The 23,532-nt window shown below is 45.4% G+C and overlaps 1 protein-coding gene across 4 annotated transcripts; it reads right to left on the bottom strand.

The window, feature by feature from the left end:
* Nucleotides 1-27: 27 nt before the first annotated feature.
* Nucleotides 28-19,796, bottom strand: LOC143427990 (uncharacterized). Of its 4 annotated transcripts, none has more exons than XR_013102382.1 (3): nt 19,413-19,796; nt 3,634-5,696; nt 28-3,580 (listed from the first exon to the last, which is right to left on the bottom strand). XR_013102382.1 is itself a non-coding variant. In XM_076902561.1 (3 exons), exons 2-3 carry the CDS (start codon nt 5,674-5,676, stop codon nt 4,330-4,332), a joined length of 1,287 nt encoding a protein of 428 aa, XP_076758676.1. In that variant the 5' UTR covers nt 5,677-5,696; nt 19,413-19,796; the 3' UTR covers nt 28-4,329. The 4 variants fall into 4 exon arrangements, 3 of the variants coding, with proteins under 3 accessions (XP_076758676.1, XP_076758655.1, XP_076758663.1); XM_076902561.1 differs by having other exon boundaries at nt 28-5,274; nt 5,335-5,696; XM_076902540.1 differs by having other exon boundaries at nt 28-5,696.
* Nucleotides 19,797-23,532: the final 3,736 nt, after the last annotated feature.

Below are 23,532 nucleotides of genomic sequence, written 5' to 3'. Positions count from 1 at the left end.
AAAAGGAAAAAACAGAACGGTATTGAATATTGTCAAAAACATTGAAAATATTTATTTCGATATTCATATACAAGTACACTACACGCTGTGGATATGTCCCTTAGATCTAAATACTTATATCTCCGTACAGCCGGAGAAAGGAGGATCAAAACTCGTCTTGGAATCATGTTTATCGTGTGGACAACGGCCGACCGAGTCTCTAAGTCGCTTTACCATACTGTATTAGGAACTGTATATTCGAAACGTCCTCAAAGAAGCTATTTCAGTGGTACAAGTATACAAAGAGGAGACACGTGTGGTGTCACAGAGATGTGTTATCAGTTAAAGAGTTCCTTCTCCGGCCGATGCTCGTTAGAACGCCTATGATATCGATACGCCATAGTTCTCAACGGCACGAGTATCGTGCTTTTTGGCAAAAGAAACAAAAGAAAACGTAAGAAGAAAGAAAGGTGCAGTTTATATACAAATATCGATTCATGGTCGCCGTAGTCGAAGGTAACGTTTCCTTATGGGCAAGTAACCGTGAGATAAAAAGATTATTTGGAATTTGCGAGTAAGAACCAGCGACAATCACCACGTGCGCACGATTCGCGTGGCAGCCTCTCTGGTGATCACGAACAGGACTGATCACGAGCTAACGCAATTTATTATTTACAAAGTATACGGGTCCTTCTCTCGTTCTCGCAAAACACCATCTTCTTTCTCCCCACCCCCCCTCTCCCTGTTTTATTCTTTCGATAAACGCGTGCTGTTAATTTCAGGCTGATAAAAAATCTGCAACCTCTACTATGTACGTTCAGCTTCGTTATTATAGGCACTCATGGTATGTTACAGTAAATCAACTGCAAAATGGTTGAAATCGTGATAATCGAGTCGTGCGGACAAAGTGCGTTACATAATTATTTAAGAAAGAGAATAGAAAAAAGTATTATTCAAGGAGCGACGTTAGCAGAAAATGTTAGCAATTTTTAACCGAGCATGGATATGATATTTAAACCGGAACTTAACAAAGGCTTCTCTCCTCGACAGTCGAGAGAGAGAAGAAAAGGAAACATTAAATCGCGCATGACTCGTCTCACTATTCGACGTGTGATCTTCGTAATAACTCCCTTTCGCTCTGAGCAAAACTGTGAAACGTTTGAGCGGCGGCAGTAAAAAAAGAAAAACTAATTAATCGAGCATCGTTGACGGCGGTCGTTCGCAGAATATTACCAACAATAATAATACAAACATGTCGTATAAAATATAGAAAATTCACGCGAGGAAGGTAACATAAAAAATACAAACGAGTGAAAAGAAGGGCGAGGAAGAAGGGTGTATAGGGAAGGAATAAACACAGATACGAGATCTTTCCACGAATAACGCCGATCACGATTGGTACAGTCTTGTGATGTGTCTTAAAAGCCTTAAGAAACACGTAAAACGCCGCAGATCTGCAACAAGTCTGACGCGCTCAGAGATATGTGTTCGAATAGAATTTTGAGCCTCCAGTCCAGTCCATTGACGATTCTTTTAACACTCTAAACGACACTGAAAATAACGACGCGATCACAGCGTCTAAATAGCCAAATAATAAACTAAATCGTTTACTCATCTCGATTATTCATCGTTGGCGCAGTTGTTTCCCGTGACATAGGCAAAATCCCATAAAAATAGCATTTTCCAGAAAGGAATAAGAAGAAAAAAACGTCCATTACGCTCCTTAGGTTCACCATCTTCCGACCGGAAACGCTATTTCACATGGTTCCGTACAGACGATTAACGATAATAAATAAAGATATACTTTAGAAGTATAGTGGCTTTAGATTAAAGTTTAATGGTTTATCACGCTGACGTACCGCAAGCGTCACGAACGCACCGATCAAACGATTCAAACAATCTCTTCTTTTCTTACTCTTAATAAATATCAACAGAAACATTATTACAACGAATTGTTCACGATTGTTTGAGACGATTCGTCGCTTTGGTATTTCGTCGTTCTTCGAATCGAACCGCGATGCGTTCGATAGACGCTTCCAGTGTTTATCAGAAATTTCGAAAAGAAGAACTTCTTCGTTTGGCGGCGCTCTCTTACTAGCTTCTAGTTTCTGGTAGATTCGATTTCTGCGGTGCGGTAATCGATCGAACAAAGGATTGCATATGCCCTTTCTTTATACGTGCCACACAGAAGTCAGATCGATCGACTCCTTCGAAGTTAATCTTTTAGAAATCCCATAAAATGTTAAGCGGTAATCGCTGTACGCTCGGGAAATTTACAGAATACCAAAGTGGACCAGTCTGACTTCCGGGTGGCCCATGTATGACACAAAAATGTTGCACAAGCACACTCACGTACACACGCACGTGCACGCACGAAGACCGTTCGTCTTATACCCTCACGATATCGAAAAATACGTTAATTTGGAAAAAAATATATATATATATATCATATGTATACGTCTACTATACGTATATGTATATATGGATATTCCTGGCATATGTGCACTATGTATATTGTACGTAACATCTATAGGCTCGCTTAATACTTTGGACACCGCCTGATTTCCCGTACCCGACAAATCTCGCGGTTCACCATTCGTTCCGACTGTCAGACAGAAGAGAAAAGACGAAGGAGCAACTCTCGAAAGAATGTCTTGGCGCTTCGTCTTCTTCCGCTTGACCCGGTCGTTCGTCTAATCAATCTTCTCGACGACCACCCGAAGCACCAACGAACAGAGTACGAACCCGAAATGTACACACGCATCCTTACTCGCTTATACGTGCATATGTACAGATGTGATCACATTAATCACTAATAGCAAAAGTATAAAAAAAAGAACGAAGGAAATGGAAGATAAGAGATGGTCCAGTGAAGATGCAAAAAGAAAGAGAAGAGAACGTTAGTCGATAGTTGAAGAAGATTTTGAGAAAACTATCGATGCCTAGAGGCGCAATTGACTTTCACAGGGTGAGAATCCACGTTATTTGTGGATTAATCCACAAGGTTGAATTTCAAGGAGAAGACATCGTATAGCGTGTTTGCGCGCGACTTGAACGAAGACGACAGAAGAATCGTCAGAGGAGCAAATAAACCGGAATCGAAGCCACGCGCTGGGAACACCAATAAACACTTAGCTACTCTCCGAGAAATTTCCCCTTGCCTCTAGCTATGGTTGCACCACGAGAACATCGATCAACGCGAACTCGATGAGCGATTTTTTATTTTGTTTTTTTTTCATTTTTTTTTGTTTTTTAATAGAAGAGATCCGTGAATGAGATAATAGAAGAGTGTTATTGCTTGGTTTGATAACGATGTGAAGGTGATTAACTCGATTAAGGGTAGCTGGCGGTAGTGAGATAGCCGGTTGCGCGACCAATTATCAATTGGAAAGTAAATTCGTATTTTCGCGTAGAAAAACTTAAGACTTGTTAATCGGAAAATCTTCGAAGTCATTTATTCTTTCTTCCTTTATTCTCTTAATTTTACGTCGACGCGAATTTTTGTTCGACGTGGATAAATAAAAACGAATCGTCCGAAGATGTTCGAATTAACGAGGTCGTTTCTCTGTCCAATAGAAACGATACGAGTTGAATATCGAGTCTTCAAGTTATTCGGATCGTTGCACGAATTTAGCGTACAGTAGCCAGTTGAACGCTCGACACGATTGGCCGCTGCATGACTTTTCGAATCAACAAAATGAACTCGCTAGTGACGATAATGATAACAATAATTGAACGAAAGTAGTCTAAGAAAGTCTTACAGCATAAATTACTTATACCCTAGGATGTCGCATTTTCTTTATCATCTAACTGAACGTTACGATACCGTGGTCAGTGAAGGGGTGCCCCCTTGTTGGTAAAAACAGGGCAACCCCCGAGAAACAAGAAAGAAAATGAAAACGCACCCGACTGTCGACTCGACCGATCTTCACACAATAGTATTCCCCTCCTTCCGGCCAAACTTATGTCAATCTTTTTACACGTCTCGTCTAGCCGATTTCTAACCGTTACCTGACTGATAAGAAAACCGTACATGATTTGTTTCGCAATACTGTAAAGTTGGTGTATAGTAGCCGCTCTAAAAATGTACACTCATTTCCCTTCCGTTATCGTTTCAGACGCAAGACCGAAACCAAGTGGGCATCGCGTGACTACTACTCCCTGCTACCAACTAATAATCATCATCACACTTGTTGGAACGTTCGTGCCTTTGATTAGCGATCGTGGAAAGTCTTTCAGTTTCTTGTTTCTCTCGTGCTCGATACGACACGAGGATTGCAAAGGAGGTTCAATAGTTCGCGCGGTCGCTCCGAAAGAGCCACGAAGAGGAGACGACCTGCTTTGTCCCTTTCACGGCCCGCTGACGGCGACATTCGCCGTCAACGAGTGCCCGGTGACCAAACTGCTGTCGGCTGGTTTCCCGCGCAGCATCGATTGAAGGGACGCGACCTCGGAGGCGAGACGGTCTAGCCTTGATTTCACCTCCCTCTCGCTTTCAGGAACGGTGGAGACGCTTGGTCCGGTCCACTCGGCGCCTAAGGAAATACCGGAGTCACGCTCGTCGCTGGAACCCTCGTTGTCCCACGGCGGTGACGCCCTCGGACCTGGTTCCTGCTTGATACCCTGAAGGGCGAGTAACGCGCTGGCTGCATCCTTATCGCCGATACGCGACTTGTGCCTCAGCTTATGAGGCAGACTGTTGTTGGCTGCTGAATTCTGTAAGTTTACGACCAACTGTGGACCCTCGTCTCCGCTTCCGGATGACAGTTCGAACGGTGATTGAGCACGTCGACCGCGGGACAGGTTTAGCGCACTCGTTGTGTCGAGGTGCATCGCTGGATGAGGATAGGGATATTGAAAGCTTTCCGTTTCAGGATACGAGGTTGTTTCCGGTACGTAAAGCTGCGCCGGCGACCTTGGCGATCGTGCACCACTGACCGGCTGATGGATCACGGATGTGTGCACAGGGCTTGGCGTCCTGGTTGCGTAGAGAAGGGTCGCCGAGGCTGGTAGTTTCGCCCTTTTAACGCTGATCGGTTCAGCGGGTAACGCAGCGAGAACATGTTCAGTGCTGATCACGGACTCGCCACATATACCAAACTTGTCTCGTATTGCCTCGAGCTGAGCCTTCAGGATGTGGTTCTCCTTGCTGAGCTCCATCACTCGCTGCTCGAGCACCATGTCGTTGAAACGCCTCTTTTCGCGGGACCGCTTGGCTGCCTCGTTGTTGCGTCTCCTGCGGTCCCAGTAGCTGTCATCCTTCTTGTTGTCCGGGATGAACTCTCTTTGCTTGCGCTGAGAAAATAGCTCTTTTCTGATGTCGAAGTTCGGGGGGAAATTTTCTGGGTGTGTCACCTGTTGGGCGTCGTGGTGATGATGCGACTGCTGCTGTTGTTGCTGCTGCTGCGTCTGTTGCTGCTGCTGCTGATGATGGTGATGGTGTTGCGGCGGTTGCTGCTGTTGCGGGGGCGGCTGGTGCTGGGGTTGATGTTGGTGCTGTTGCTGCTGGATAGTCAGCGGGGCACCGTGGTGCGCTGGATGCGTCAACGGTGGCAAGGGTCCATGGGCATCGTGTGCACCGTGGCCACCGTGACCAGCGTGCGCCATTGAATGGGTAGCTGGCATGTTGCTATTCAGACAGGCGGTCTCACCATTTATAGGCGATCCACTCTGACGGGCGACAATTTCTGCCACCATAATTTGTCTTCTTAGTACATCTATGAAGAGAAAAGAGACAATTAGCTTCGACGAATGGAAATAACGGTAAAGATAGTAGTAGACAATATACAAATATAATTTAGTCCGAAGAGGGTGCGAACTGATCCGAGAGAGTTAATAAAATCGCTTATTATCTTGGTAGTTGAAACGTTAGATTGCAAGGAGAACGATTCTCGAGTCAACACACGGGACGTGTTTATTAACGGCGGTGACGAAAGTAGAGCTGCGTGCCAAACAATTACGATGACGAGCAAGGAGCACAGCTCGGTGACATATCAGCCTAGTCACGTACGACACGAATAGAACGGGGTGAAGGTATATTTACATTTAATAATCGTTTGTTTGCGATGATTCTGCACTTTTTATGCACTTTTTATTATTATTTGTAAATAGGGAATCGATCATAGCTGCCAAAAGCGACAAATATGTTGCAACTGCGTCGTTCGAACGCAATCTCTGCCCATTCTAGACGCAAGGTCCTTCTAGTTTTTTAATAGGGTATTTATTAATCCAAAGTGACGCAAACCCATGGTCTAGTAAACGCATTTGTGATCTTAGGCACGTACAAAATGTAGTCCTTGTGCGGTAGAATCACGCAACAGTCGAGTGACGGACCATTACAAAAGAAGGTCGCGTGATACGGAATCAGGAAGAAGGAAAACAATCTTGAGGGATTTATACCGATAGTTGACCTCCTGGACTAGCGTTTTTATGCCGTGGCCGTCGATTACACACGGTGTTTCATATTACGATCCATATCTGTCTTTCTGGACTCGAACCAGAGGAAGTCCAATTTCGATCGACCGCGATCCGCGGCGTGATTCAATGCGATCATTCCTTCCGCATGATACACCGCGTAATAGCTATAACAGGGCCCACGTTAGAGAACTGTAATCAAAGCATCTTGACTAATCTGATGACGCGCACTTATGAAAACCGATCGTTGTAACTGATACAATGTCAAACCTCTCTTTGATAATAATTGCAATTTCCTAGGACGATTGTTCATTCACCTGCCAGCTAATCACCTGCCAATCACAGGACTTGGAAACGGGTAGACAAGAAATGCGACTTATTCTTAGGCCATCCCCGGTGCTTGTTAGACGAATGTAAAATATCTCAACGATATTATATACTTTGTACTGCTAAGTTGAATGATTGGTTCAATACGAATCTCTTTGAGCGCTATCTCTAAAGGAACTAACTTCTTATCTAATAGAGCAAATATTAGAGAAAAAAAACATAGAGGAAAGCGAGAACGGTTGCCAAGTAGCATAGTCACGCGCCGTTAAGTGTACGTTCAAGGTGCACGCTCTGTATACATCAGGAGTCCATTTGTATTCGCACAGCGTGAATCGAAGATCATTGCCTTAACGCCGTGTTTGCACGGTAAGCGCGTCAAATCGTTTATACAACGATTCCCGATGCCAGCTGCGTGCTGTAGATACGTGCATATTTTGGGCCCTCGAGGACGATCGTTTTTCGCAAACACGCGTCGGTGTGACGACGGAGAAGATTATGCTTCGGAATCGGAGGAAGGGCTTCTCGTAAGGTTTTCGTGACCGTTACATGCACGAGAGCGGCACGGTTCCGGCCAAAGGTGAAGAATTCCGAGAGATCGAAAGACGTGCTCGCACTGCCAACAATACCGGTCCGGGCAACGCCGAAGAGAAGTCGCAAAATAGCCTTGGGTAAGGTCGGGCTCTCCAAGGTCGTAGATGTCAGCGAACTCTGGGGACGAACGTTGCCAGTCGAAATTTCCTACTCGTTTCTGATATTAGTATCGTATAGTTTAAGTAAAACGTTCATTAATGTTTTACTTTCAAATATTTGAAATTGGCTAGCCATACGCGGTGGTTATGCAAATTCAGTCAAATGAGCAGTCATTTTGAACACGGAATAGTAATTATTGCATTTCGTTTATCGTTACGATATATATTTATTATTGTTATTCTTTTTTAATTTAAAGACAAATATTCTTGATAAGACAGTATTTTTAATAGTTTTTTAAATAATACTTATAAATTGACAGTTATATTTATTTCAGTGGTGCGAGATAAACGGCTAGTGCTGCCATTGTTACGAAAGACAAAGTACGCGAAGTCGGTTACGCTATTAAAATGTTGGTGATACAAAAATGATGTACTCATAAACTCCGGTCCGGGCACGCGGAACGATTATATAAGTGGTTGTGCGATCGTTTCCGCAAATCGGTCATCATGTGCTCAAATATTACGCGGCGACAGATTCTCGTAACGTGTTAATTGGGCGCGATAAACGTCGGAAACGATAACGGCTGATTTAGTAACTGATGTAATCGGTTCTTAGATAAAAAAGCTTTGCGATAATTCACGATCTATCAGTAATAATCGAGTTAATTCAATTATCAATCCTGCATCTACCTATTGGTAAAACAATGTACACGTACGAGTAATTAGAGATAATTTGTTTTTGCGTTCGCTTGTTAAAATGGTTGGACGCTTTTGTATCATGTGTATCGTTGGGAAACGCGTAAGCATTAATCCGAGTTATAGTTATGTAAGAAAGCACGTGCGTCCGTGCAAAACGTTCCACGTGCTGCAACAACGTTATCGACCGTTTGTCGACTTATTTATTCAACCTTCGGCATTTATAATACAAAAGTGACGATCGGGATTCGAAACCAAATACTTGTATATGCAGTTGATTAAATGGGAACGGTAAACACGTTTTCTTCGAAAAACTATTATTCTTATGAAAACACGTATCCATAGCATTCAAAATAAAGTTAAATTCTATTTTCCTCGTTGAACATACTTTATATTTCAATACTTGTAATTGGGAATAACAAGATAATTTGCACTTGAACCGAATAAGTGATTTGAATCTTGGCGCCATATTGTCATCTAAGGTAGGAACCAATCAAATTTAAATATTGCAAGTACGCTATCGCAAGCTTCGAAAGGGTGTCGTGTCAATCTTCCCGGCGAAATTCTTAACGGTTACAAGCGAGTAGTATTTGTCCGACGAAAAATTCGAAAATAAACGTTTCGCGAGTGAAATTTAGTTGGCAGTGTATGTGTTTAGTGCCTGACAAAGGAATAAATTGGATTACATTTCCTCGGATACCGTCCTCTATCAAAGATGGTTAGAAATGCTTAGGTACGTATCATAGTACTTTCCCAAATTCTGTGCGTTGTCTCGAGAATCCTTGGGCGATTATTATTTGTAAAATTCGCGACTCGCGAGAGTTAGGCTATTGAACTTGTTGAACGCTAGCTTGCAGAAGAAAAAGGGAAGCCGAAACGACAAGCTCGTAAATTAACTACGCGGTCGCAAAGTTACATAAGGGTCTTGTTGCATTGTATACGCATGCCTTTTGTTCATCCACGTGTTACACACGCTCTTTCGAAGTGAATGTCAAGCGTTTGTTTCAAGGAAGCCCCTTGGTATCTCGATAAATATATGTATGTGCAAGCGAGAACGTGGATTTCTCCTAATCACGTACTCTATGACCTCGTAGTTCTTCAATCTGCCGCGAGACTACCGTGCATTCTTCCATTTATCGATTGTATATCTTGTATCTCAAATTATCTCTGTGCAGGCTGCGTCACGGTTAGTTGGAAACTGTACCACTCGATTCTTCTAGGAAGCACGACTAATTTATCGACGTTTCATAAAACAGAAAACGTACGTGGTTATGTATAATCTTTTGAGCGATGCACTTGAAATCAATCTTTCAATGTTCCCTGCTAGAGGGCAGTGAAAAGATTTTAAAGGATAGCCGCGTAGGAATCCTGTTACAGGAGTAAATAGAAAGGTAAAGGGTATTTATAAATTGTAGAGTGTCGAGTACAGCAAGTGATTTTTTAACTCCGTTTACAACGCTACGAGTTGTACAAGCCGAGACATGAAACCCGCTCGAAATTGAGCAATCACCTGGAATTTCACTCGCAAAGTTACGTATACACGGCTTGCGTGACTCATATCGTCGCGGCTAGTTGTATCGATCCGATGATTTTTGTTAGAGCAGAAAACATCGCCCACATAAAATTTCTACCGTGACGAAATGCACATAGACACAATGGACGCTATCCTACGCGTAGCTCTAGCATAGTGTATATACATAATTTCACGAAACAATTACGAATAGTTTCTATTGAATCACCGAATTTTCCCGCTATTTAACGTGAATCCACATCACACGTTGCTGTTTCGAAATCGTGCCCACACGTACTCCCACCTGACATATTTTTATAATTTTGTAATGCGACTGATAGAGTGTATTTTATTAGAACAATTGGAATGCGCTCTAATATAATTTTTGTTTGTTACAGGAAGGAAGGAAATTATTGGTCCACTCGATCACCATCAACAATCACAGGTAACTAGGTCTGCTCATTTTTCCTCGACTCTGTTTCTTCGAGAAACCAAATCACTTAGCTTGAATATATGACGCCCTCCCGGTGAGTCATATTTAGTCATTACACGTTTCTTTGCGCGTATATTAACGTGCGTTAACGGGAGCCCCGGAGCTAGTACGCGTGTCGCGCTCGTGCGTATAGAAATACAAGCGTATTTTTACGCACGTGCGTGCATATACCAGGAACGTACCGCGATGGACGAGGTTGTCGCCCCTTTCTCGAGGAACTAGAAAATTTGTCAGGGCTAACTAACGCGTTCGCACGCGCAATACTGGCGGTTCTAAAACTTTATAGCCCCTCGTAAAGGCTGGCGAACGATTTGTTGGAAAACACTAGACGTGAGTACCGATGTTATAAACGTGAAATTATCGGGGTAATTTTGCAACGTCAACGATTGTACACAGTTCCTCGAACGGTCGATAAAAATGGCAATATTCGAGCGTTATGACGGAAAAACGGCAATTACAAACGCGAGAACGTGGTGAAACTCGTATTCCGTTGCGCAAATCGGCCTGTAACGCGAAGATCATATCGATGGTCGGTAACGCTGTGTGCGTGGCTCTCGTTCTATGTTCGGGGTCAATATTTCTCCATGGAGATAATAATAGCGAACCCTTGGCGCGCGTCACGCACACACGAAATAATTACGTAGTATTGGGCAAGCGTTGGAATTGATCCGACGAGCGGGTGAGTCGCGTTAAACGCCACGCCGTACCCCCACATCTCTCAAGTCCACATTTCTCGCACACTCACGCTTCCACGGAATAATAATATTACAGCGATGCTCGTAAACAACTAAACGATGTCAACGCGTATAGCATGTCTTCATTCTCGTATACATCGAAGTGATATCTGTTTTTGAAATCAGATGATGCAATAGACAAAAGGCGCGTAAACAAAATTTAATTTCACTCTTAATCGTTAAGTATTTCCGTGATGCGATCGATCGTTAGCTACGGATCAACCTTTTATCGATCGTGACAAAGGTTATCTACCTACCCAACGATCTCGATTGGTAATTCATTGGTCGTTTTGCGCGCGCGTAATTGCAACGGCGCGGCGCAAGCGCGATGATGCAGGCGATGCACACGTGTTGCGCGCGTCGCGGAAATCACGTTTCACCTTCCGCTTAAGAGCATCGTGGACACGCGTTGTTCGTCCGTGTACCGGCGGTGGTGAAAAATAACACGCAGCGAATTCGCGCGTCTTGGTTCTTGAATTATGATACGCAATTAGATCGATCTGCGTGGGTCACGTGCATCGGCCGACTCGTGTCGCCCGGTTACGCAACGTGACACTAGCCCAGTAGTAACTTGTGATGCAATGCGAATGACAACACATATGCATGTACACACGAACACGTATGCATAGGAACTGTCACTGCTGAACGATTGCGCGCAGCTTTAACACCACCGAACGTTTACTAGTAGGAAGTTGAATTAATATTATGGATTCCTCAAGATCGTAGGAGCCATTATCGCTGTAGGCGAATTCGAATCGATAAAAAAAATCCATAAATGCAAACCGCGTTAGTTCCCGCGGGGCTATTAATAACGCGCGATGACTTACTCGTACGGTTGCGATGAATGATTCTGCAGCGCAGTTATATAATTTCCTGTTTTTTCACTCGTTTTACAAATTTTCCTGGAACACGGGGAATACGGTAAGCAAGATATATTTTGCTTAAGGAATATGAATATTATATTACCGCGTAACGTAAAGCATTATTAATATCACGGAGAAACTAACATTATATAGTAATCAATGATTAATCGACGCGCGAACCAGGCATCCAAGATGGCGTGTCTTATTCCGCGAGTCGTCGAAGATTACCGAGTTGCGTTAACTGTGCTGCCGATGACGTAAATATAATAGAATTGCATACAAGTGGTATAAATTCACGTATAGATAACGTGTGAATCGTGGGAAGAAAACGGACGATCGAAGCAATAAGCTTGTGTGACGCTTATGAATTATATAGTCGCTTCTACGTTTTTATGGACACGAAAACGAATCTTGGCAGACACGTTCCAGTCGTTTTCGATACGGAATTCTCACGAGCGATGCAGAGGCAAATTATCTACCCTGTCTCTCCTCTACGCTCAGGACGAGGAGGCACGGTTACGTGGCACAGTCGCCATCACGAGAAGCTGACTAATTCCTTCGAAGTGGAGAAAAGATTACGAGTGTCATGGAGACACGGGTTTCATTGTCACTGGTACACGTGTAGTGGTACCGTCACTGGAGTTGCGCAATGATTGCGCACGGTGCACGTGGCCAACGGCATCGGTCTGGTTTCCGACCAGATACTAGTATAATGCTCGTACGCGTCTGCTGATGGTTATTTTTCCTGGAAACGTCAGACCATATGGAAATTGGTTCCCCTTTACTATTCCCCGAAACGTTTCCTTTATTGTTACTTCGACACGTCGTTTTTTCCCAATTATTTTTCTAATACTTTTTGACTCGGATTTGTTTTCGTACTATGGCGCAAGCCTGTCGTGGTCATTGTTTTTATTCTCCGTTTATTATTCATTGGTTACGTATGTGTAGAAGATTATTTTCGAGGAGAGATAAGTCCAAGCGCAATCGGATTGGTAATGGCGCGAATTTATGGGCGCTGGTGTAATTCGTTTCGCTGATCGATCTTTATGTACGGTCGAATTGTAAATCTCGCGTGAAAGAGGGACGATCCGTTGACCTGACGCGTTAACTAGGGGCATCGTTTAGTTTTTCTTCTGACGGTGGTAGCTTGACAGGGAGAACGCTTTGCAGAAATTTATTCGCACGATATTTTGCGTTCGCGCCTTCCCATCGGGTGTACTTCCCGTCGAATGCGTTGTATCTAGCGGGAAACCGCGAATCGTTCGCGTATTAATTCAACATCTGGCTGTGTTGATGACTGATAGTGACAGAATCTACGACTGTACAAACAGACTAGTGATTCACGATAAGTTGCCACGTAGAGGCTGTTTCATGAACACTAACGAACCTTATCGACGCTAACGTAATATCTGAATAATCATTAGGCATGAAAAATATCGTAACTGCTGTGTTGCAATAAACTTCTTTTCCCATAAAAACGATAAATATGTCAAGGTCAGTATCAGTAACGGTTACATTGATAATACTATGAATGTTAGAAACTTAAGCACCTCAAATTCAAAAAAAGTAGTTAGTCACATTGGTCTGTGAAAAAGTATATTCTTAAGCTTTTTAACGTCCAATTTCCCTGGGTATTGCAATCAATTCGAGGCGAATAATTGAAAGATAAAACGAAGTAGCGCGAAAGAGAGGGAGAGAGAGAAAGAAGAGAGGTTAAGGGCAAAAAGGGTTAACCGCGTTATCGGGCGTTGGCGAACTCGAAGGCACGCACGCGTCTCCGCGTGACCGTCGTTTTCTTCTACCCGCTCCAAATTGTATCAACTCAGCCGCGTGACGCACGGTTATGTAACGACAAAAGCACGCTGTTCCTTCGTAGCGCAGCCACCGGTGCACATAATGCACCGTATGCCATTGGCTACGGCACGATCTCCTCCAATCGTCCGCACGTACCACTCCTCTTCCCTTTCCCACAGTCTTTCGTTCTTTCTCTATCCGGTTGACTTTTTCTCGCCGGCCCCACTCGCTTATCAGCGTCTTAAGGACACGACCGTTATCCGTCCCATTACACGTTGTAACTGGACACGCGAGTTACCAAATTCCTCGTGTTCAACGCGACGTGTCGATCGCGTCGAGTATCTCGAACGGCCCCCGTAACTCCGACCCGTTTCTATTCTACCACGCGAGGGATCTCTTCGAACAAGCGTAGATATTTACCGGTCGGTTTATATGTTGTTTGTAGACGCGTTCCGTGATCCGTGTTATGTTGCACTTACGTAACATTCTCATATACGAGTTCATTGAATCGCGACTTGTCGATCGATCGGGAATTTGCTCGAGCAAGTTACGCCGAGGAGCCGATGGTTTTCGAGGATTCTAGGAGCCGTAGATAAGAGTAAATACTCGGTGGTAGTTTCAAGATACTCGTGAAACGATTAACATGCCTGCGATGCGTGTGCATTCGATAAAAAGGACGTGACTGCGGCACGGTATCGGTGAAGGTTGGAAGAATTTTTCCCGTCAGACATTTTTAGCGATTAAAAGCCCCCGTGGAGGGAACGGCGGTATTTAAACGAGAAACGCCGCCGGAAGACGATACAGAAGGAGAGAGGGAGAGAACGCGAGCGGGCGTTCCAAAAATGCGGGGATAGAAACGCGCTTGCGGGCCTGAAATAGTTCTCGAGTACGTCGAACTTTAAGTACAGTACATAAAGGCACGTGCACAATGCCAGCCACTCGATACCGCTTGGCCGTGCGTGTTACGATTGCGGTCAGCGCTCACGTAACAGTCCGGACTCGCTGATACCGTTATCGGACCGACAAAGGCATTTCGAACCGGTCTCCGATTTCGTTTCCCGCTCATTATGCAATCGGTCCGTGATAACGCGACTGCGAACTCGAAAAACCGAAACTGAGAAAAGGGAGAAAGAGAGAGAGAGAGAGAGACGAAGGCGCAACACGCGTCGACAGAAATTTGTTCCCTACTCGTTCCTTCGCCTCTTCCTCCCTTCCCGTGTTCCTCTTCTGCTTTACGTACTTCTCTGTTATTCACGCCCCGATACGCTACCGCTTCACGCATCCTGTTCGATTTTCAGTCCAGTTCGTTACACGTATAAGTATACAGTTAAATGGAATGGTTTACATGGTAATGTATACACATGTGACACGGTTTGGTTAAAGAAAAAAAGACGGAAGAAAGAGCAAAACACGCGTAAATACACGTACGTGTATCGTTGACATGATCTTGAAATCCTCGGGCGGCTAAGGGTTCGCTTCTGCGATGATGTAACGAGGTGTTCGAGAAATTATACAACCAGATAAACGAGCAACGAACTGAAAGTTAGAGCGTAGACGTTGATCGATTCAATAAGTCGGCTCATTTATCTCTGAGCAGAGGTTGCCTCAAACTTATGTAACGAATCGACCGATTTATTCATAAAATCACTCCGAGAGTAGATGAAGTCACCCAATTGCCACGTTATTTACTTCCTATATTTCATTCTCGATTACCATCGCCTCGTTGCTCGTTACTTTCGACGATGCTTCTCGTCAACCTTGAACGACAACGCTCCTACTATTTTCGGTAGGCGATAATTCCATTGCGAGCACGCGCGAAGTTATGTAGTTTTCTCTGTTATCACTGGCAAACGTAATAAGGAAAATCGATAAAGGTATCCATGTGGAGGAAAACAGAGGGAGGGGGAGGGGGCAGTGTCAAAGTACAAAGAGTATTTAGGCCGCGTCATACGTCGTAATTATCGCTTATCAGAATTTTCTCGCACTCCACGTGAGCCTCGAACGTCGACACGTGAGCCGGAGTAACGTGTTCGCGAATAACGTTTCCCTACTGTACGCGAAGATTATGTAACAGACACGTTGGGCAGATATCGGCGACAAACAGACGTTCGGTTACATGTTTATATTATTTCTATTTATTTGAACGTTTTCGTTACGCTCACAAGGAAAGTAGAGCGTGCTAGGCCCTCGTTCGTAACAGTCGAGTTACTCGACTCCCAATTTTTTTCAAATCGTTCGTGTTACACTTGCGACAAACAGCTCGCATTTATGATAGTTTTGCATACGTAACATATTAACGACGCATAACCGTGAGAGATTGCAGCAAGCTTAGCTTGTTACATATAACCGAGCTCGCTTATGTAAGAAAAGAGGAAAAGAACGCGTACACGTATATCTATAGTTGTTTCTGCGCGCACGTACGTGCATCGTTTCGTCTACCGCGTTCGCAGGCCAATGCGAACCGACTGCGCGACGATTTTCGACGGGTCTCCAGAGGGAAGGACAGGAAGGATAGGAGAGCGGACCGAGAGTGGGCGTATCGGGTGATAAACAATGCAGGACCGGCTTAAGAAATAACACGCGGTGCGTGATGCAACCGGTCGGCGGTGCATAGCATAGAAATGCTCGCGCAATTCGCTCGCGCGCTCCTCGGCTCTAGGCTAGCGTGCAGTTTTTTTTCTCTCTTTCTCCCGTTCTCGAGTGTTCGTTCTCTCTACCGCTGCACTCCCGCCACGTGACTCCTACACGTGCACGCCGTGTTATGCTAGACCATTCACCTTCGTTGCATAATAGAAACGCGAAAAGGTCATCGGAAACAACGGGGCCTGATATTTCCTAATATGATTGATAAACCGCGAGAATGCACGATCGCGCCGATCTACTAACGAGTACCCACCCCTGCCGGTTCGTTTAAAAATCCCGCGAGCGCGTTTTTCGGTATCGATGCGCACTCCGTGACGTTACGTAAAGTTTAGAACGCGAACAGGGGGTGAGAGTTCTACAAATAGAATCGGACGCACTTCGTACCGTAGTGGAGAACAAAAAGTTTCTTGAAAATAAGTATATTAGTACGATACGATGTACATGCGATTCTTTAATTCTTTATCGTTACCTGTCCGTTAAATCGAGCAGAAAATCCGAGCGCAGTTGTCGCGAGGCACGTTACGAAAATCCCCTTCGAACGTAGTCTGATCGATGAACGACCGATGACGCAATTCACGGTCCGCAATATCTGAGACTGCCGGCACTCGCGAATACAGACGGCAGATATACGTGTATCGTGTTCTCCGCGTACAACGAAGAATCCGTATCGGGTGTATATAGCACCTAGAAGTTCGGTATAGAACGACGCGAAACGCGCGACTCGCATTCGACTATGCACACGGTGATACTGCGTTCGCGCGCCTCCCTGCACGCGAATATAATACCACCGCGTCATGCATTTCCGCGAACCATAGATACCGCTAATCCGGATTGATGTGACACCAAACAATCTAGATCGACCGCTCGATATAACGAGCACCGCACAATGCGAATCCGCTAAGTCCACCGGACTGACCTCGCCGATATCGTTCGATATATTTCACTTCGCGTCGCGATACGTACGTACGTGTATCCTTTTAACACGCGGTAGACACGTATTGCGCAACGATCCGAACGATTCGTCGGGGATCGACTTGCATACACGTACGGATAGTTACAGACCACCCCCACCATTCGTTCGGTTGCGTCACGTTACGAGGTGATTCTTGATAAACGGATTTTAGGATTAAGACGATCATCGATAGAGTTGGTAACGGTATCGATAACGCGAGCAAGCAAGTTTAACGGAGCGCGGTACGAGTACGCACACTCGACCGCGTGTGTGTACACAAGAGAAACATTTACGATCGAACAGAAGTTACAACGTTACAACTTTGTTCTCATTACGCTTTCTAAACACTCTAAAAACACTTTTCTATTTTAAGTTAATCTCTGTTTATCTATACCATTGCGATAACGTCGCTAACCTGCATTATCGATATTCACTGATAACGGTGCACAGTCATCAGTATTGTACAAACGACAAAGCCGAAGGCATTTAATTAAAATCTGATATCGGAGTAATATCAACTACTTTATATAGATACTGCGCGAGATAATCGCGAGAAACTGAAAAACTTCACTCTCGTACGATACTCCGTTATTTAACACAGCTCTTTCCGTTCCCATTGCCAACCCCCGGAGCCGTATCCGTGACCGCCTTCAAAATTGCTCGCGTTCGACCAAACAGAAGCTAGTAGCCAGACCGTATCTCGGGTTATACACGTGCGTGCCCTTCGTTCCAAGTCCGTGGCGCTTATTGCACACACGTTTTACGCTACGACGAGGTTGAGAGTTCTGCAAATTAGGCCGTGGCCCACTTCGGGCCACGATAGAGAAAACGTGGCGGTGCCGAGAGGAGAGCAGAGTGGGATCGATCGTAGTTGGGGGGATATACAGAACGTAAAACGCGGACGATTGGGGGAGGGGGAGGGGGAGGGGGATGGACTGGTCGAGTTAAGTTCCCGTTTCGAAGGAGGATCGCGATCGACATCCACTGGTCGTCTTCGAGGTGAGACGACCCACGTGGGAACGACGAAATAAGCGACTCTGCTCCAATTTTATAATCTCGTACATCATCATCCGTTTTTTGTTACGTCTTACTACGTAACGTGATACTTGCGTTAGGTTATGTGTTATATCTGTAGATATTTAATTGCAGCAACACAAGAACAAGCAATAGGTTACCGAGTTTCGAACAGATACTGAAAATTATTTCAAGTATACGTACACGCGTATACACGTTTTAGAGCTCGATCGGTTCGGTTAGGTAGTGGAAATGTTTACGGTCCTAAGGCCACGTATATACGTAAGAATCTCATCGGAAATTCGTTTGGGAAACGAGCCACGATTAACCCTTCGGCTGTGTTCTCCACGATGGAGAGAGATAAGGATCAGAGTCCTCTTCGCTTCGTCATGAGTGACGCAACGACCGCTGCCGCGTTGCTCACGCGTTGCACGAGACTTTCGTAAGCATAGCCTTTTCTCGCTCCGCTCGTTGCCCGTTCGATCAAAACACTTCAACACCCGCTACGATATCCAGACATTTAATAAAATTACTTCTTCGCGTTTTCCATTCCCCTCCTGTTCATTAACGCAAGCATATTATATTTATGTATTTGTCTTTAATCGTACTGAAACGATCAACGTTCGAGACACAAGAGCCGATTCGTGATTCTTAGTGTACGCGATAAGATAACGCGATAAGATACGCGAAAGCGATCTTAACGAAAACAATGAATGCACGGGTTTATTGCGCTCGCGAATTGCAGCCAGACGTTGCGTCACACGGATCGCTCACGAAGGTCAGAGTCTCCGGGCATTCAGGGTCGTTTCGGGACTATCGCCAGCCGGGATCGATAACGATCGATTTTATCGAGAAAACAGTACGCTTTATCGTTTCAAGATCGGTCTTGAAGAGTATATCGCTTGTTACGTCCCGTTGAAAGTTCACTCGAATTTAGCAGGAATTACGACGATTCATCGTTATTAAAAATGAATACACAGCACCGAAAATTGGCATACGATTCGATCGGAGCACGTACCAGCGATAGTTTATATCCCAAGTTTTAGTTCAAAGTCCTAGCGCGTGACAAGTTGTCAGCAGATAACACTTTCTGCTCTACAAAATTATTACAAGGCCGTTCCGTGTGCGTTCCGTGATCGTGAATATTCCATACCGCTCGAGGAAAAAAATGCGTACGCGATCGCGACAAAATTGATCCGCGCGCACCCGCGTTCTTTGCTCGAAGAATCGTTCTCGACTCGAAGACTGTTGGACGGACAAACGTTCGTAGCGTGCGTAAAATTTCAATTCGCTCGAATACTCACCAATTTTGAAAGATTCTGTCGACCACGATTGAACGACGGAACAGCGATCCACTTTGCCTCGTCGAGGTTGATGAGGACAGACGGTGCGCCGCACTCGTCGATTATCAAACGTCCGTATGTATATATAGTTTATCCGCGAAACACGGAGATAGTCACTGGCTGAGCGTAAAGTATCCCGTTCGTCGAACCAACGTAACGAGAGTCACCGTCATAGTAACGCTTATTATCGCGGCTCGCGATCGAAACCGTACTCCCTCTTCCTTGGGTAAATCCAGGCGAATCCCTCGAGAGTAGACGGTATCGCGGCGTTGTATACGTATATTAAATCACACCAAATGAAGATACAGTACCAACCAAAAGAGTGATACAGTACGGATAGAAGAAACAACGGTATCCGTTTCTCCGTGAGATTGTATGTACGTAATTCTTTCTTTCTCCACAAGGTGGAAGGAACAGAGGAAGAAAGGGCACACGTCGGAAGAAAATCAACGAAAGCACTGAGCTGCGTTTTCCGCGAGAGAAAGTCGAACGTAGATGTTGAATGAAAGACGCGAAACCACCAGGCCTCCGTCTTCCCTCGTATTCTCTTCGTGCGCACGATGAACTTGAACTGTTTGTCGGAGCAGGTGAGCAGAGGGTAGCTGCGTGTTACGGGTCTGCGTCAGCCCCTTTACTGATCGTCCGATTACTTTGGCCGAGATAGAAATACACGGTGTGTATTAGTCCCGCGCAGAAACGCACGTCCGCTCGGTACGGTGTCGGGCTGCAAACTGAGTGCACGCTGCGTGAGAGTCGCGACTGCTGTCTTGGCCCCAATGTCGTCTGGCTTCGAGTTTGATGCGAGAAGGCTGACGCGGTCACGTGTGTCGGTGTGTACGTGATCGTGTCTGCCGTCGGTACGGTTCGATCGTGGTAGTGACGGGAGGGTTTTTGGTGGGGAGACAGCACAGGTCCACCCGCCGGGGGAAGTTTATGCCTGGTTTGTGCTCGGTTTATGTGCACTCCCCACCAAAGCCCGGCCCTCAGCACACACAGTGCCAGGCGGTTCTGCGTCAGAGTACCGACCATTCCCCTCCGTGCTCTCTTCTGGTCGTCTCCCACCATGGCACACGCTGGTAGGTGCACCGCGTCAGATCTTTCGGCCCCGAAGAGACCACGCAGCGTTTGCCGTACGCGCGATTAGATTGCGTCGCGGAGCGACGCCGACCGCTTCGTTTGCCGCCATGCTCCGTTCGACGTATCCGTAACACTGCATTCTTCTTTCTTTTCGTTCACTTTTCCTCTTACTTTTCACCTCGATTACGTTCCATTCTACCAGTAGAAGAATTCCATTCTTCTTCGTTTCTTGTTTATCTTCTATGGAATCTTTTCGATATTTGCAACGATATGCGAATTCGTTTGATTTTCAAGAATTGTTTTCATAGGAAAGCTTTGTTCTACGGCGCGTCCGATATTTTAGACGAGTAGAGAAAAGAAGGTTTCGTTTAGGCAGGATTGTATTGGGAGGTACGATGAGTCGATCGCGATCTCGCGTTTGGGAAAACAAAGAGTTAGATCGAGCCGTGCCCGGCGAGCGCCACTTGGACGAGCCAGTTGCAAGGACCCTCCACCTCCTGCTCCACCTCCGTCCTCTATAAACCGAATGCCAGACAACGAGGGCATCAGCCCCCATGAATCACCGGCGGTCACCTTCACTTTTTATGCAAGTTTGTTCTCACCCGGCCTCGTCGGTTGAACGAATCCTCGTGGCTGCCTCGTGCAATATCGACACGGAAATTTTCGTTCCAACGTAACAGCGGTTTCATTCTCGTCCAGTAATTGTCTTCGCGTCGATTCATAAATCGATGCTGTATTTTACCGATCGTGAAGACCATTAAGACCACGGCGAGTGGCGTGATGGTTTAATGGATACGTAGAAAAGAGAGGAAAGTTGGGAACAGCGTACCGACGATAGACAGACACGGTTAATCGATGTGGAGCCACGAAACGGTTAAGGGACATGTCGAACGCTATTTCGATATGAGAAACGCAGGCATGCACGGCCGATAAATCACACGGTACACGTCGAACGCGCCTCTTTTCGAGCGGCGCGATTCGACAGTTCGATTTGCATAGATCGCTTATATGCATAATGATCGCGGCGAGCGGTTATGGCAGGCGAATTTGGAATTTCAAGGACGCGGCGGCGGGACGTGCATCGCCTCGATATCTAGCGCGCGTGCTCGCCGCGCCGCTGCAGTTTCCCCTGCAGCCGAGGCGTTTTTCTCGCCGCGCGAACCGGTGTGGCGCCGATAAAAATAAAAACTGCCGATCGATTGGGTCGATGCCAGTCGCGCGAGTAATGGATCGCCGGCGATTCAACCGAAACCTGATTAACTCCAAAAAGGCCGAATCACCACCATTTCCACCAATTCTTTTCACCAGCACGAGCGGAATTACTCCACTATTGGCATCCTTGCAACCTTGTATGTAACTTTAACCCTCCTACTGTCTTTCGATCCTTTACGTACCAGTTGCGCCAGTTCGTTCAATTGGAAATGGGACAAATTTCGGGGTCCACAACAGGGTTAAGGGTGCACCTAGTTAGTTATCCGCGTTAGATATAAACGTTTGTTTTATTTTTCATTCGTACGTTTAGTATTTGTTAATTGATGTTAATGTATAAAAAAAGAGTATACTCGAGAGCGTCGAACAAATATTTGGTATATTTCCAGTGTGAAACGACGAAGAAAATCGATGGTTCCCCCGCGATATTAATGGCGTGGAATACATCTGTCACGAGTTTCCCTACGTATCACGCCATTCCCTAAATACGACACTTATTTCTATTGTGCGACGGCGTAATAAAGCTTATGGCTGGTGGGCACTGTTGCCTGCGCAATAACTATTTCTAAATGCGATCTTCTTCGTCTTTGGGAACGTGATTGCCTTGGACCGCGACACGTGCGCTTGTTTTCCCCCTTCGAAATTGGGTGAAGTTCAGGGTAGGTGGAGGTAATTTGGGTGCGTTTCGCTCGAATAGATTGCGAGCAGTGCGGTAGGACAGAGAGTAGTAAGGTAAAATAGAATTCTTATTAAAGTCCCGCTCTGAAACGATCGAATTATTCGATAGGCGTTCGATCGAGGTATTCTTACGCAAATTACGCAATGTTTATTCGACTCGCAGAGTTTTCATCGTTTCGTCGATTGTTGTCGGAATTTCGAAAATGCTCGGATGGGCGCACATCCAGTTATTCTCAGCCCCGTATTTACGCTATTTACGATCCTTTGCATTATTCAGAGTAATCTTTAGCGAGCACGCTGCGTTCTCCGGAAATAGGTGGACGTTAGGGGTTGCGGACTAAATATACCCCTGGGCACGAATACACGGGACGAACGCGTTTACGAAGGGTTCAAATTCTCAGTTGTGAAATTTGCCTGAAAATATCTTCGCCAAGAAAAAAGAAGAATCTCTGTCCAATGTCTCCATTGTACCGACAATCGACGAAGAAATCGCAAATTTAAAATAAACTTCACACTGAAATTACCAAAGAGAGAGAGAGGGAGAGAAGGGGGGAGAAAGAGCTGCAATCCTGTAGTAGTGTTTCTGCGTTAACGACACGAAAGGCGATTAATTAAGCAACATCGCGAGATAGTCTCCCGCTTGGCAGGTAGGTATATACGAGCGCGTTTCTCTCGACTTTCATCGCCGGCGTAATCCGCGACGTTTATTTTGCATCGGCCGTCAAGGCGGTTTTACGCGTGGAAAGAAGCCCGTTATAATTAAATCCTTTCTCCGTGCCGATCCTCGGCTCTCGTGCGCCCAATGAGGACAATTGGCCAAGCGAGACAATAGCGATACCTATTCGGGGAGAAAATTTACGCGTTGCCTCTCGCGTGCGTCTACGAAATTCAATTAACTCCATCCGGATCAACGGTTATAACGAACGCATCTTTCTATCCCGATGAAAGATAAGCAATTAATTAATCGACTTTAATATCGTCTGTTTGCGTCTTTCGAAAAATTCGCATTTCTATTACTTAAGAGGCGGTCGATGGTCCGGCATTGTGTGGCGGTTCCAGCGCGGCGGGATCGCGATTTTAAAAAGAAAGTCCGAGAGCCGGCTCGGGCAGTCACCTC

This window comes from Xylocopa sonorina, chromosome 1, assembly GCF_050948175.1.
Source record: "Xylocopa sonorina isolate GNS202 chromosome 1, iyXylSono1_principal, whole genome shotgun sequence".
NCBI classification, from domain to species: domain Eukaryota; kingdom Metazoa; phylum Arthropoda; class Insecta; order Hymenoptera; family Apidae; genus Xylocopa; species Xylocopa sonorina.
The sequence above is the reverse complement of the archived record's forward strand: the minus strand, read 5'-3'. Positions and strand labels throughout refer to the sequence as shown.